Source organism: Loxodonta africana, chromosome 19 (assembly GCF_030014295.1).
Source record: "Loxodonta africana isolate mLoxAfr1 chromosome 19, mLoxAfr1.hap2, whole genome shotgun sequence".
Lineage (NCBI taxonomy): Eukaryota > Metazoa > Chordata > Mammalia > Proboscidea > Elephantidae > Loxodonta > Loxodonta africana.
This window is the reverse complement of record NC_087360.1, coordinates 51409603-51422095: the sequence shown is the minus strand read 5'-3', so window position 1 is coordinate 51422095 and position 12493 is coordinate 51409603. Positions and strand designations below refer to the sequence as shown.

The 12493-nt window shown below is 48.2% G+C and overlaps 1 protein-coding gene across 1 annotated transcript in view; it reads right to left on the bottom strand.

The window, feature by feature from the left end:
- The window catches only part of LOXL2 (lysyl oxidase like 2), a 121249-nt gene that overhangs the window by 47484 nt on the left and 61272 nt on the right, over positions 1 to 12493 (bottom strand). Inside the window, exon 4 of the mRNA XM_003412375.4 lies at positions 8681 to 8892. Within this exon, the coding sequence (XP_003412423.1) occupies positions 8681 to 8892 (212 nt within the window). The remainder of the gene's footprint in view (positions 1 to 8680; positions 8893 to 12493) is intronic.

Below are 12493 nucleotides of genomic sequence, written 5' to 3'. Positions count from 1 at the left end.
ACTTGGAAATGCAGCCTACAGCTTGTTCCCCATGACAACCCCACATCTGGGCTAGAGAGCACTCTGGGGATACCAGCTGGGAAAGCAACGGTGGAATTTCACCATCCTGCATGTGGCACAGGAAAATCCTTTTGCTTCTGGTTTTCAGTTAACACCACCCTCTCCCAGGGAACAGATGTACTGAGCTCTTAATATAAAGCGAAGCACCCACAGCAAACACAGATCCGCCCAAAGATGGCGCTGCTTCCTTCCTGAGGCAGCCCCGCTTCCCTCTTACATCAGCTTACAGGAATGTGCCGTGGCCCACTCCAGGCCCCCATCAGGAAGTGCTCCCCCCTCCCCCAGCCCAGTGGCCAGTTCACTCAGGACAGGCCCCAGGGTGCAGACGTGGGGAGCTGGGGAGGATTGGTGGACAGCCCACTCTAGGCCTGGTGACTGAGGGGTTACTGGAGATAGGAGCAGCCTTTGGCCAAGCAGGAAATCAGCTTGTGAAAGAGGTGTCTAGGCCTATGGCTGGGTAGCAGGAAGAACTCTGATATGGACTGAGACAGCGTAAAATGAAAAATCCTATCGGTGTTCCCCCAGGCAAGGGTGAAGTCAGGATTTGAGGGGCCCTGAGGCTTTTTTTTCTTTTTTAGCCCTGGTGGAGCAATGGTTAAGCACTTGGCTGCTAACCAAAAGGTAGGTAGTTAGAACTCACCAGTGGCTCCATGGGAGAAAAGACCTGGTGCTCGGCTCCCATGAAAACTATAGCCTAGGAAACCCTATGGGGCAGTTCTATTCTCTCCTATGGGGTTGCCATGCCTCAGAATTGACTGTATGGTGCATAACAAACAACAATGAAGTTTAGATAATATTGGAATCCTGCTTTAAGAAAAAAAAAATTAATACAAATACTCCCCTATCCCCGGGATGGGGCCCTGAAGCTTAAAACCCATTAGTTTCAAGGCACACCCACAGCTCTCCAACCCACAGCAGTCAGGCCCCAGAGCAAAGCCAGGGCATGAGAGAGAGCAGCCCTCAGTGAGAGCCCCTGACTCCACTCTTGGAAGAATCTGTGGATGCAGAGGTCGCCACAGCACAGTGGCTAAGCCCCCTGGAATCCTCTGACCATGGGGAGCAGAGGCTCTGAGAAGAGTTGAGTGGCCAGCCCTGGGGAGTAACTCTGAGGCTCATGAGAAGCCACCAGAGCTGCAGGTTAGCAGAGGGAGCCAGCAACAGAAGGGCTGTGAGGAGGCCCCAAAGGTAGAGGGGCCACCTTCACTGCCCAGGGGAATTTCTGAGGCGGAGAAGTCCTTTAGGGCCCTCAGTGGATGCATGGAGATTATCAACCCCACTCCAGGAGGAGAAGGACTTTTCAAACCCTTTCCTTCCTAGAGTCCGTACTTCGCTGGGAGGCCAGTTCTCACGTCAGGGAGATGATGTTAGCAATAGTAGGGACAGACTGCAGGAAGGGTAAAAGGGAATTTGGGAAAGATGCAACCAGAAGCTAGGATTAAAGGGCATTGATTCAGGGGCCATACAGAGTGCCGGCCCTCCCTTGGCTTCCAGGCCTCTGTTGTCCTCAACTCCCTGAGCAGGGCCACTGCCAACCCTTTCTGTGGTCCCACCCCAGTTCTCAGACTTGACAGCAAGCCTCATAGGTGGGGTGGGAAGGCATGAGCTTCGATGAGGATCAGACCTGGGACAGGGTCTGGAGGTGGAGGCAGCAGAGAGAAGAGCTCTCTTCCTGGAGCAGACCTGGGCTCTCTCTGGGGCTCTGCCAGGAGATGGCAGTGGGACCCCCAGGTCTGCTGCCCTTGGGCCTTGGTTTCTTCCTGTGCGGATTGAGGGCCTTGGACTGGGTGGTCTCTGAGGCCTCAGTCTGCTGAGTCTTTGCTCTTTGCTAACGATTTCTTCCACCCACTGCCATCTCAGCTCCTAACAGCACAACCAAGGCACAGAAACTCTGTCTGGCGCACCTTTCTCTTTTGGGCCACGTGACGGTCCAACTCTCAGCTGAGTCCCAGATACCAACATGAAGCGTCAGAGACAGCTGAAAAGTTTTCCCACCCACCCTCCTGCCCCCGCTGTCTGCTGGGAGGAGGAGCTGGTTTCCAGGAGCATCTGTTAATCATCTCACATCTCAGCAGAAAACCCCGGCCTTGGATGTCTCCCAGCCTTCAAAGCCTATCCTGCCCTGATTGGAAAAGGCAAAACCACAGACGAGGAGGGGTTTCAAACCCAGCACGTGAGAGGATTACACGGGGCCCATCTGCAGACACTGGGTCTGAGATCAGGTCTACCTCCTCAAAACCAGGAAAAGAACTCTGGATGTCCACAGTTGAGAAACCGTTTTCAAACACCATCCGAACAAGCTGCATGCTGCCCGCCTCGGCAGAGCAGGGCAAGGCGCAGGCTTGCTGGTCCCTGGGGGCCTCCCTGAGCCCAGCCATGGACTGAGCTCAGAGGAGCAGCCAGGCTGGGGAACTCTGGTCAAGCCAGCCATGTAGGAAGCTTGTCAGGAGAGGGTGTTTGCTTTTCTTGGCAGCCAATGGGTAGCAAAAGCTGAGCAGATGTCACAAGGAAAGGAATTAACAGCTGTTGGGAGGTTCTCCAATGTGTTCACAGGATAGGGTCCCCTGGTGCAAACAGGAAGGTCTGGTCCCTGTCTGGGGCAAGACAGGGGTGGGAATCACCACCGTGATCACCCTAGGGGTCTAGTGGAGCTCACCTGGCTGGGAGGGGGCAGCTCTGCTGGCAGCACTCCCACATGGTGGGCTGGGGGCTCTGATCAAAGCCTATTGGGGCTTAGTCGCATCAGGCCAAGGCCCAGGCAGGGCAGGGTCCAGGGAGGGATGTGCCATACCCTGCGTCCCCAAGCACTGGAGGGAGAGTTGGACCTTGAACCCAGGTTCTCTGACTTTGAAGCCACCTCTCTTTCCACATGCTTCCTCTGACTTGAAAGAAAAAGAAGAGGGGGTTGTGAGGCTATACTTTTAAGGAGTGTAGACCCTGTAGCTGGATCACCTGTGTCTGAGTTCTAGCTCTCCACACACTAGTTGCATTAACCCTCTCAGTTTTAGTTTCCACAACTCGAAACCCTATTTCAGAGTGTTGTGAGGATTAAATGGCCAAGAGCAGTGTCTGGCACATGATAAACACTCAGTAAACATTGTTGTTGCTGGGCGCCATCAAGTCGGCTCTGACTCATAGCGACCTTATATATAACAGAACAAATGTTGCCCGATTCTGCACCATCCTCACAATCATTGCTGTTTAAGCCTATTGTTGCAGGCACGATAAACATTAGCTGTGGAGTCCTGGTGGTGCAGTGGTTAAGAGCTCAGCTGCTCACCAAAAGGCTGGCAGTCTGAATCTACCAGCCACTCCTTGGGAGCCCTATGGGGCAGTTCTAGTCTGTCCTATGGGGTCGCTATGATTCGAAACTGACTCATTGGCAACGAGTTTGGGTTTTTTTTTTTGTTTTATTGTTATTGCCATTATTAAGGGAAGGTAGGAAGAGCTTACTACCAACCAAATAAACTCCCACTACCCCTTTGTCAGAAACCCTGGTGCCATAGTGGTTAAGAGCTATGGCTGCTAACCAAAAGGTCAACAGTTCGAATCCGCCAGGTGCTCCTTGGAAACCCTATGGGGCGGTTCTACTATGTCTTTTAAGGTTGCTATGAGTTGGAATCAACTCGATGGCAACGGGTTTGTTTTTTTTGGTTTTACCCCCTTGTCACTGCGCCCTAAATTTCTTCACTGGATACCTCTTGGGGCAAAGTATCCCAAGTCTCACTATTATCTGTCTCCTCAGAGATAGTACCCTTGGAAACCAAAGGAATATTGTAAAATTTAATTGGGATTTGTTAAACTGAATTGAATTTTTCAGTTTCTCAATTACCTAATAATTGCTGAAATTTCCTGATTTCTTAGAACAATAGTTTACTGAGGGCAAGTAAATTGTTTCTTTTTAAGTTGGTGATAGGTCCACCCAGCCTTAGTATTGTCCTTTTCCAGCCTACACAGCCACTGAGCTGTCTGTGAGCCCTGAGAGGTAAGAGTTTCTGGGCAGGTAGCACTTTGTACTTCCCCTCTGCCTTAACCCTGACCTCATTCTACTCTAACCATTTGTTTAGGGTCTGTCTCCTCAACAGAAGGGTGAGTTCCTCAAAGATAAGGGGTGCCTCTCCACAGCCTTTGAATATGGAGCCTGGCCTGCTATAGATGCCTGTGTGGGTTTGCTGAAACAAATGCCAGCTGGCCCGTCTGTGGCTCACCTCTGCGTACAGCCCACTCTTTTAACAAGGCAGAGTGTGATGGTTAGTTAGTTTTATGTGTCAGCTTGGCTAGGCTATGGTTCCCAGTGGTTTGGCCAAGCAGCAGACTAATTGCTGTTCCATAATGTAATCTAATGCAATGTAATCAATCAATCAGTTAAAAGGGGAGTTCCTTAGGGTATGTTCTGCCTCCAGACTATAAACAGATATTTTGGCAGAAATCGCTCTCTTTCCACTCTGCACTCTTTCTGTCACCTGACCTATGGATTTGGGGCTTGTCAACCCCTCATAATCCCTTGAGCCAGCTGGAATCTCCAGCCCATTGCCTGATCTATGGCTTTTAGTTTTGCCAATCCTCCACAAGCCTGGGAGCCAATCCCTTGCAGTAAATCTCTCTCTCTCCCTAACTGTTCCTCTCTTTCTTCTCTCTCTCTATATACATAGCTGTCAGGTGCCATCGAGTCTATTGCAACACATAGTGACCCTGTAGGGCAGAGTAGAACTCCCCTGTAGGGTTTTCTGGGCTGGTGGCACAGTGGTTAAGAGCTCGGCTGCTAACCAAAAGGTCAGCAGTTCAAATCTACCAGCTGCTCCTTGGAAATTCTATGGGGCAATTCTACTCTGTCCTATCGAGTTGCTACAAGTCCGAATCGACTTGACCTTGACAGGCTTTGTTTCTGGTTTTAGCTAATCTTTATGGGAGCAGATCGCCAGGTCTTTTCTCCTGTGGAGTGACTGGTGGGTTCAAACCACTGACCTTTCAGTTAGGAACTGAGTGTTTAACCACTGCGCCTCCAGGACTTCAGCTGCTCCTTGGAAACCCTATGGGGCAGCTCTACTCTGTCCTACAGGGTCGCTATGAGTCGGAATCAACTTGACAGCAACATATATATATATATATATATATGTTGTTGTGTTGTTGTTAGGTGCCGTCAAGTTGGTTCCGACTCATAGCAACCCTACGCACAACAGAACGAGATGCTGCCCAGTCCTGTGCCATCCTTACAATCGTTGTTATGCTTAAGCTCATTGTTGCAGCCACTGTGTCAATCCACCTCGTTGAGGGTCTTCCTCTTTTCCACTGACCCTGTACTCTGCCAAGCATGATGTCCTTTTTCAGGGACTGATTCCTCCTGACAACATGGCCAAAGTATGTAAGACGCAGTCTCGCCATCCTTGCCCCTAATGAGCATTGTGGCCGCACTTCTTCAAAGACAGATTTGTTCGTTCTTTTGGCAGTCCATGGTATATTCAATATCTTTTGCCAACACCACAATTCAAAGGCGTCAACTCTTCTTCAGCCTTCCTTATTCATTGTCCAGCTTTCACATGCATATGATGTGATTAAAAATACCATGGCTTGGGTCAGGCACACCTTAGTCATCAGGGTGACATCTTTGCTCTTCAACACTTTGAAGAGGTCCTTTGCAGCAGATTTGCCCAATGCAATGTGTCTTTTGATTTCTTGACTGCTGCTTCCATGGCTGTGGATTGTGGATCCAAGTAAAATGAAATCCTTGACAACTTCAATCTTTTCTCTGTTTATCATGATGTTGCTCATTGGTCTAGTTGTGAGGATTTTTGTTTGCTTTATGTTGAGGTGTAATCCATACTGAAGGCTATGGTCTTTGATCTTCATTAGTAAGTGCTTAAGTTCTCTTCACTTTCAGGAAGCAAGGTTGTGTCATCTACATAATGCAGGTTGTTAATGAGTCTTCCTCTAATCCTGATGCTCCATTCTTCTTCATATAGTCCAGCTTCTCGTATTATTTGCTCAGCATACAGATTAAATAGGTATGGTGAAAGAATACAACCCTGACACACATCTTTCCTGACTTTAAACCACTCAGTATCCCCTTGTTCTGCCCAAACAACTGCCTCTTGATCTATGTAAAGGTTCTTCATAAGCACAATTAAGTGTTCTGGAATTCCCATTCTTTGCAGTGTTACCCAGAGTTTCTTATGATCCACACAGTCGAATGCCTTTGCATAGTCAATAAAACACAGGTAAACAACCTTCTGGTATTCTCTGCTTTCAGCCAGGATCCATCTGACATCAGCAATGATATCCCTGGTTCCACGTCCTCTTCTGAAACTGGCCTGAATTTCTGGCAGTTCCCTGTGGATATACTGCTGCAGCCATTTTTGAATGATCTTCAGCAAAATTTTGTTTGCGTGTGATATTAATGATATTGTTCTATAATTTCCACATTCGGTTGGATCACCTTTCTTGGGAATAGGCATAAATATGGATCTCTTCCAGTCAGTTGGCCAGGAAGCTGTTTTCCATATTGCTTGGCATAGATGAGTGAGCACCTCCAGCGCTGCATCTGTTTGTTGAAACATCTCAATTGATACTCCATCAATTCCTAGAGCCTTGTTTTTCACCAATGCCTTCAGAGCAGCTTGGACTTCTTCCTTCAGTACCATTAGTTCCTGATCATATGCCACTTCTTGAAATGGTTCAATAGCGACTAATTCTTTTTGGTATAACGACTCTATGTATTCCTTCCATCTTCTTTTGATGCTTCCTGCGTCGATTAATATTTTCCCCATGGAATCCTTCACTATTGCAACTCGAGGCTTGAATTTTTTCTTCAGTTCTTTCAGCTTGAGAAATGCCAAGTGTGTTCTTCCGTTTTGGTTTTCCATCTCCAGCTTTTTGCACATGTTATTATAATACTTTGTCTTCTCGAGAGGCCCTTTGAAATCTTCTGTTCAGTTCTTTTACTTCATCAATTCTTCCTTTCGCTTTAGCTGCTCGACGCTCAAGAGCAAGTTTCAGAGTCTCCGCTGACATCTATCTTGGTCTTTTCTTTCTTTCCTGTCTTTTCAGTGACCTCTTGCTTTCTTTATGGATGATATCCCTGATGTCATTCCACACTCGTCTGGTCTTCGGTCACTAGTGTTCAGTGCGTCAAATCTATTCTTGAGATGGTCTCTAAATTCAGGTGGGATATACTCAAGGTCATATTTTGGCTCTCGTGGACTTGCTCTGATTTTCTTCAGTTTCAGCTTGAACTTGCATATGAGCAATTGATGGTCTGTTCCACATTCGTCCCTGGCCTTGTTCTGACTGATGATATTGAGATTTTCCATCGTCTCTTTCCACAGATGTAGTCAATTTGATTTCTGTGTGTTCCATCTGGCGAGGTCCGTGTGTATAGTCGCTGTTCATGTTGGTGAAAGAAGGTATTTGCAATGAAGAAGTTGTTGGTCTTGCAAAATTCTATCATTTGATCTCCGGCATTGTTTCTATCACCAAGGCCATATTTTCCAACTACTGACCCTTCTTCTTTGTTTCCAACTTTCGCATTCCAATCGCCAGAAATTATCAATGCATCTTGATTGCATGTTCGAACAATTTCAGACTGCAGCAGCTGATAAAAATCTTCTATTTCTTCATCTTTGGCCCTAGTGTCTGTCAGTTTGTTGTACTGTGGGGGCTTGTGTGTTGCTGTGATGCTGGAAGCTATACCACCGGTATTCAGATACCAGCAGGGTCACCCATGGAGGAGAGGTTTCAGCTGTGCTTCCAGACTAAGACAGACTAGGAAGAAGGACCTGGCAGTCTACTTCTGAAAAGCATTAGCCAGCGAAAACCTTATGAATAGCAGCGGAATATTGTCTGATAGAGTGCTGGAAGATGAGCCCCCCAGGTTGGAAGGCACTCAAAAGACTGGGAAAGAGCTGCCTCCTCAAAGTAGAGTTGACCTTAATGACGTGGTTGGAGTAAAGCTTTTGGGACCTTCATTTGCTGATGTGGCATGACTCAAAATGAGAAGAAACAGCTGCAAACATCCATTAATAATCGGAACCTGGAATGTATGAAGTATGAATCTAGGAAAATTGGAAATCGTCAAAAATGAAATGGAATGCATAAACATCTATATCCTAGGCATTTGTGAGCTGAAATGGACTGGTATTGGCCATTTTGAATTGGACAATCATATAGTCTACTATGCTGGGAATGACAACTCGAAGAGGAATGGTGTTGCATTCATCGTCAAAAAGAACATTTCAAGATCTATCCTGAAGTACAATGCTGTCAGTGATAGGATAATATCCATATGCCTACAAGGAAGACCAGTTAATATGACTATTATTCAAATATATATATATATGTATGTATGGAAACCCTGGTGGTGTAGTGGTTAAGTGCTACGGCTGCTAACCAAAGGGCTGGCAGATCTAATCTGCCAGGCACCCCCTTGGAAACTCTATGGGACAGTTCTACTCTGTCCTATATGGTCGCTATGAGTTAGAATCGACTCGACAGCACAGGGTTTGGTTTGGTTTATATATATATATGCGTGTATACACACACAGATATATTTCTGTTTCTCTAGAGAACCCTGACTAAGACAGTGGGATAAGAGTCCAGGAAACCACCGGCTTCTGTGCAGCCCTCTTACTTGTACACTTTGGTGTTGTATGTCTTCTCCCCGGGGAAGCCAAACATGCCGCAGACCACATGGGAGTTCTGGGCTGTCCAGTGCTTGTCACAGATCTGCTTCCAGGTCTTGCCCTCCTTCACCTCCACGTAGCCTTCTGTCACTGGGGTGCGCTTGCGGTAGGCAGAGAGGATGGCTCGGATCCGGATGTCCTCCACCTGGATATTCATGTTCTGGGAAGAGGGAGGCATTGGAAGGAGAAGGGTTATTTTCCTGGTCTGGCCATGGAGAGGCACTGAACAACACATTTTCTTCAGTGACCACAGGCCTGTGCTCTGCTCACCCACCTTAGCTCGACACTCCTGACAAGTACACAGGAGCAGACAGCAACCAAGCCACAGCCACACAGTGCTATGTTGTAGGAGGCACAGGGGTAGCGTGGCTGCAAGGACCTTCAGAGGGGAGTGGGTATGCCCTGGAGCAGTCAGAGACGATGTGGAGGACTCTTGGCCCTTCTCCCACATGGTAGAGGACTCCTAGAGCCTCTTTCTCCCACATTCTACCAAAGAACCTGGAGAGCAGAGGACAAACAGCCTCCTCCCTTAGGGGTCTCAAAATAAGAGGTCAAGCGAGAAGGAGTGCTCTTTGGACTTTCATTTTTTATATTAAAAAGAAATCACATTTTGTGTTTTACTCCAAAGCATGTGTGTACGTGTGTGTGTCCCACTAATCTTTGAGTAAGACTGAAGTTTCAGGCAGACCGAAGTTCAGGTTGGTGGTGCCACATTGCATACTACCTGATATACCCCAGGGTAGTCACTCCTCAGTTTGAAAATCCCAAAGAGGTAGGGCTTGGAGAGCAAGTAGGGGAAGAATAAGTACAGGCTGTGTGTGGAGCATGTTGTGTGCAGAACCCAGGCCTGTCTAGAAGTGAGGAGTGTCCTGGGCACTAGTGGGAAGTGGGGTACCACCACTTGGCTATGGCTAGGAAAGGAAGGATTCTGAATGACTTGAGCCCATTGGAAACCCATCTTTCTGTGGCAGTGAATGAAAGAGAAGTGGGTGTAGCTGGTACAGGGTGGATAAAGGAAAGGAAAGGATTAACTTGCAGGAGCCTGAGGAGGAAAAAGTAAAGAGGCTGAGGGGATGGGAGAGAGGAAGGTGCCTGCTTCACTGCCATGTGGGCTCTCTCCTTTCCTCAGACACTGAGCTGGAATGTCCCAGCACCACACCCAGGCCTCAGAATCCCAGGGATTACGCAGAAGGAGAGGGGGCCTCAAGAGGCCAAGCTGGAAGAGAAGAGTATGGGATACTCTGGAGGTAAGATGATACTCTTTATGCTTTTCCAAGGTACACCGAATGGGCTTCCTGATACTATTGAACCTTCCACCTGGCTTTTTTACTTCCAGTCCGTCCTCTTTCTGACGCTGCCACTGCTCTAATGTGGCCATCATCAGTTCTTGCAATGGTCCCTCACTGAGTCCGTGCCTCCATCTCTCACCCTCCAACCATCTTCCACCAAGCCCACTTTCTAAAGCACAAACCTGACATTGGCTGGCTACTCTTTGCCTATATAACCAATCCAGTTGCCATCTAGTCAATTCCAACTCACGGCAACCTCAGTTGTGCAGAGTAGAACTTTGCTCCACAGGGTTTTCATGGCTATGACCTTCAGAAGCAGATTGCTTTTCTTCCAAGGCACCTCTGGGTGGGTGCAAATAATCATTTGCACCACCCAAGGACTCCTCTGCCTGTATACCAAGCCAAACCAAACAAAACTCATTGCTATCAATTCAATTCCAACTCATAGCGACGGTATAGGACAGAGTAGAACTGCCCCATAGGGTTTCCATGGAGCAGCTGATAGATTCGAATTGCTCACCATTTGGTTAGCAGCCAAGCTCTTAACCACTGTGCCTAAATAAAAAAAAACCCACTGCTGTCGATGGGTTTAATAGTAACGTCCAAATTACTTAGCAAGGTACTCAAAGCCCTTCATGACTGGTCCTATCTGTCCCCTCCCAGACCACCAAAAGGCAAGGGAGCATCTAAGACCCAGTGTGAGAAACATTCTGAGGCCCACAGAAAGGCAAGGGAGCATCTAACACCCAGTGTGAGAAACACTCTGAGGCCCACAGAAAGGTATGCGTGGGGCCAAAGAGGGAGGGTGGGGCTAGTCCGAGTGGGGCTGGCAGGCAGGAATCCAGAGACCTGAGGGCCCCAAGCCCCTGTCCAGCCAGGATGCAAATGAACCACGAGGTTGAACAGAACCATTATCTGGGTGCCCAGGGATTCATGTCTCGTGGCCACTAGGCTCCAGTGTCCAAAGCCAGGCCCAGCTTCACAAGTCCTCAAGGTGGTGGAAAATATGTGGGCTCAGAGGGATGGTATTTGGCCCTGACGGCTTTTCCACACAAGCGGAAGGAAAGCCGCCAGTGGCAGGGTTATGTTTTCCAGCCTGGGTCCTGGATCCTTTACAGCTCCCATTCAGGACAAAGGACCCATGCCACTAAGACACATGGACAAAAAAAAAAAAAGACACATGGACAAGGGGTTGCCAAAAAGGGGCCTGAGGCCTAACCCTGCCCTGGGCCAGCCCCCTTCTGCCTCTTCCCACAGCGGGAGGCAGGGCTGGAATTCCAGTGTGTAATGTGTAATGCAGAGCAGGAAAATTACTGCTGTGTAACATCAGCCCTGTGGCTTCACAGAAGGGAGGTGGGCAAGCTGGGCCAACTTCATTAATTCACAGAGTCTTTCCCTAACAGCTATGAGTTGGAATAGACTCAACAGCAAGGGGTTTAGTTTTTTGGTTTCCCTAACAGTGCCTCCCCCACCGTGGGGCAGCAGCGCAGCCTCTCTGAAGAGAAGCCTTGAACCTCAGTGCCCCTGGCTAACACAGAAGGAGGAAAGGCCCTGCTGGGGGAGCTCAGTAGACCCTGCCAGGAAGGGCGGTGCTGGCCACACAGCGTGAATCCAGCACACACCTAGCTCAATGGCTCAAGCATCCTGCTTCCACTCCTGTCTTAATGCAGATCAGGTCCCCTCAGCAGAAATATGACTGGAAGGTGGTGCCAGGTGAGCTCAAGGATGCAGAAAATGAGGTCTGGGGAAGAGAAAGGGCTAGGGCCCAGGTGTCACTGTCTTTGTTCTTCTGCCAACTCACCGTGCATACTTGTGCATGCGTATCTCTGGGTCTGTGTGCATCTGTGTTTGTGTGCACTGTGGTGTGTGTGTGTGTGTGTGTGTGTGTGTATAGGCATCTCTGTGTATGCATCTGAGAGTCATGTGTCTCTATATGCCTCTGTGTATGTCTGAGTATGGGTGTGTACCTCTGTATGGAGTGTGTCCTTGTGAGTGTGTGCATGACAGTGATAGAGTTGTGTGTATATGTATCACGTGCACCTATGTGTGTGTGGCACGTGTGTCTGTATTTCTGTGTCTGTCATAGAGGAATGGTTGAGAGGGACTTGTTCTCTTCAAAACCTTAGGAAAGCAGTCAGAGTAGGCTTTGAGCTTGCTATTCCTTCAAAATGGAATGTCTTCTCCTTTCCCTCCATGGAACCAAATTCTTCCCATTCTGTAAGGTCCAAATTCCACCTCATTCAACCATCCAACAAATATATAGTGAACACAAGACAGATATGGTCTCTCCCCTCCATGAGCTTCTGCCCTATACCCTAGCCACAGTGCCTGTATCTTTTCTGAATAATAATAACTATGTTGGCCATCATTTACCCATTTATCAAATACCAATGAATTATACACCAGGCTCTGTGCTAAGAACTTTACATCCGTTTTCTCACTCCAGTCCCACAACCCATGAGATGGCCAATG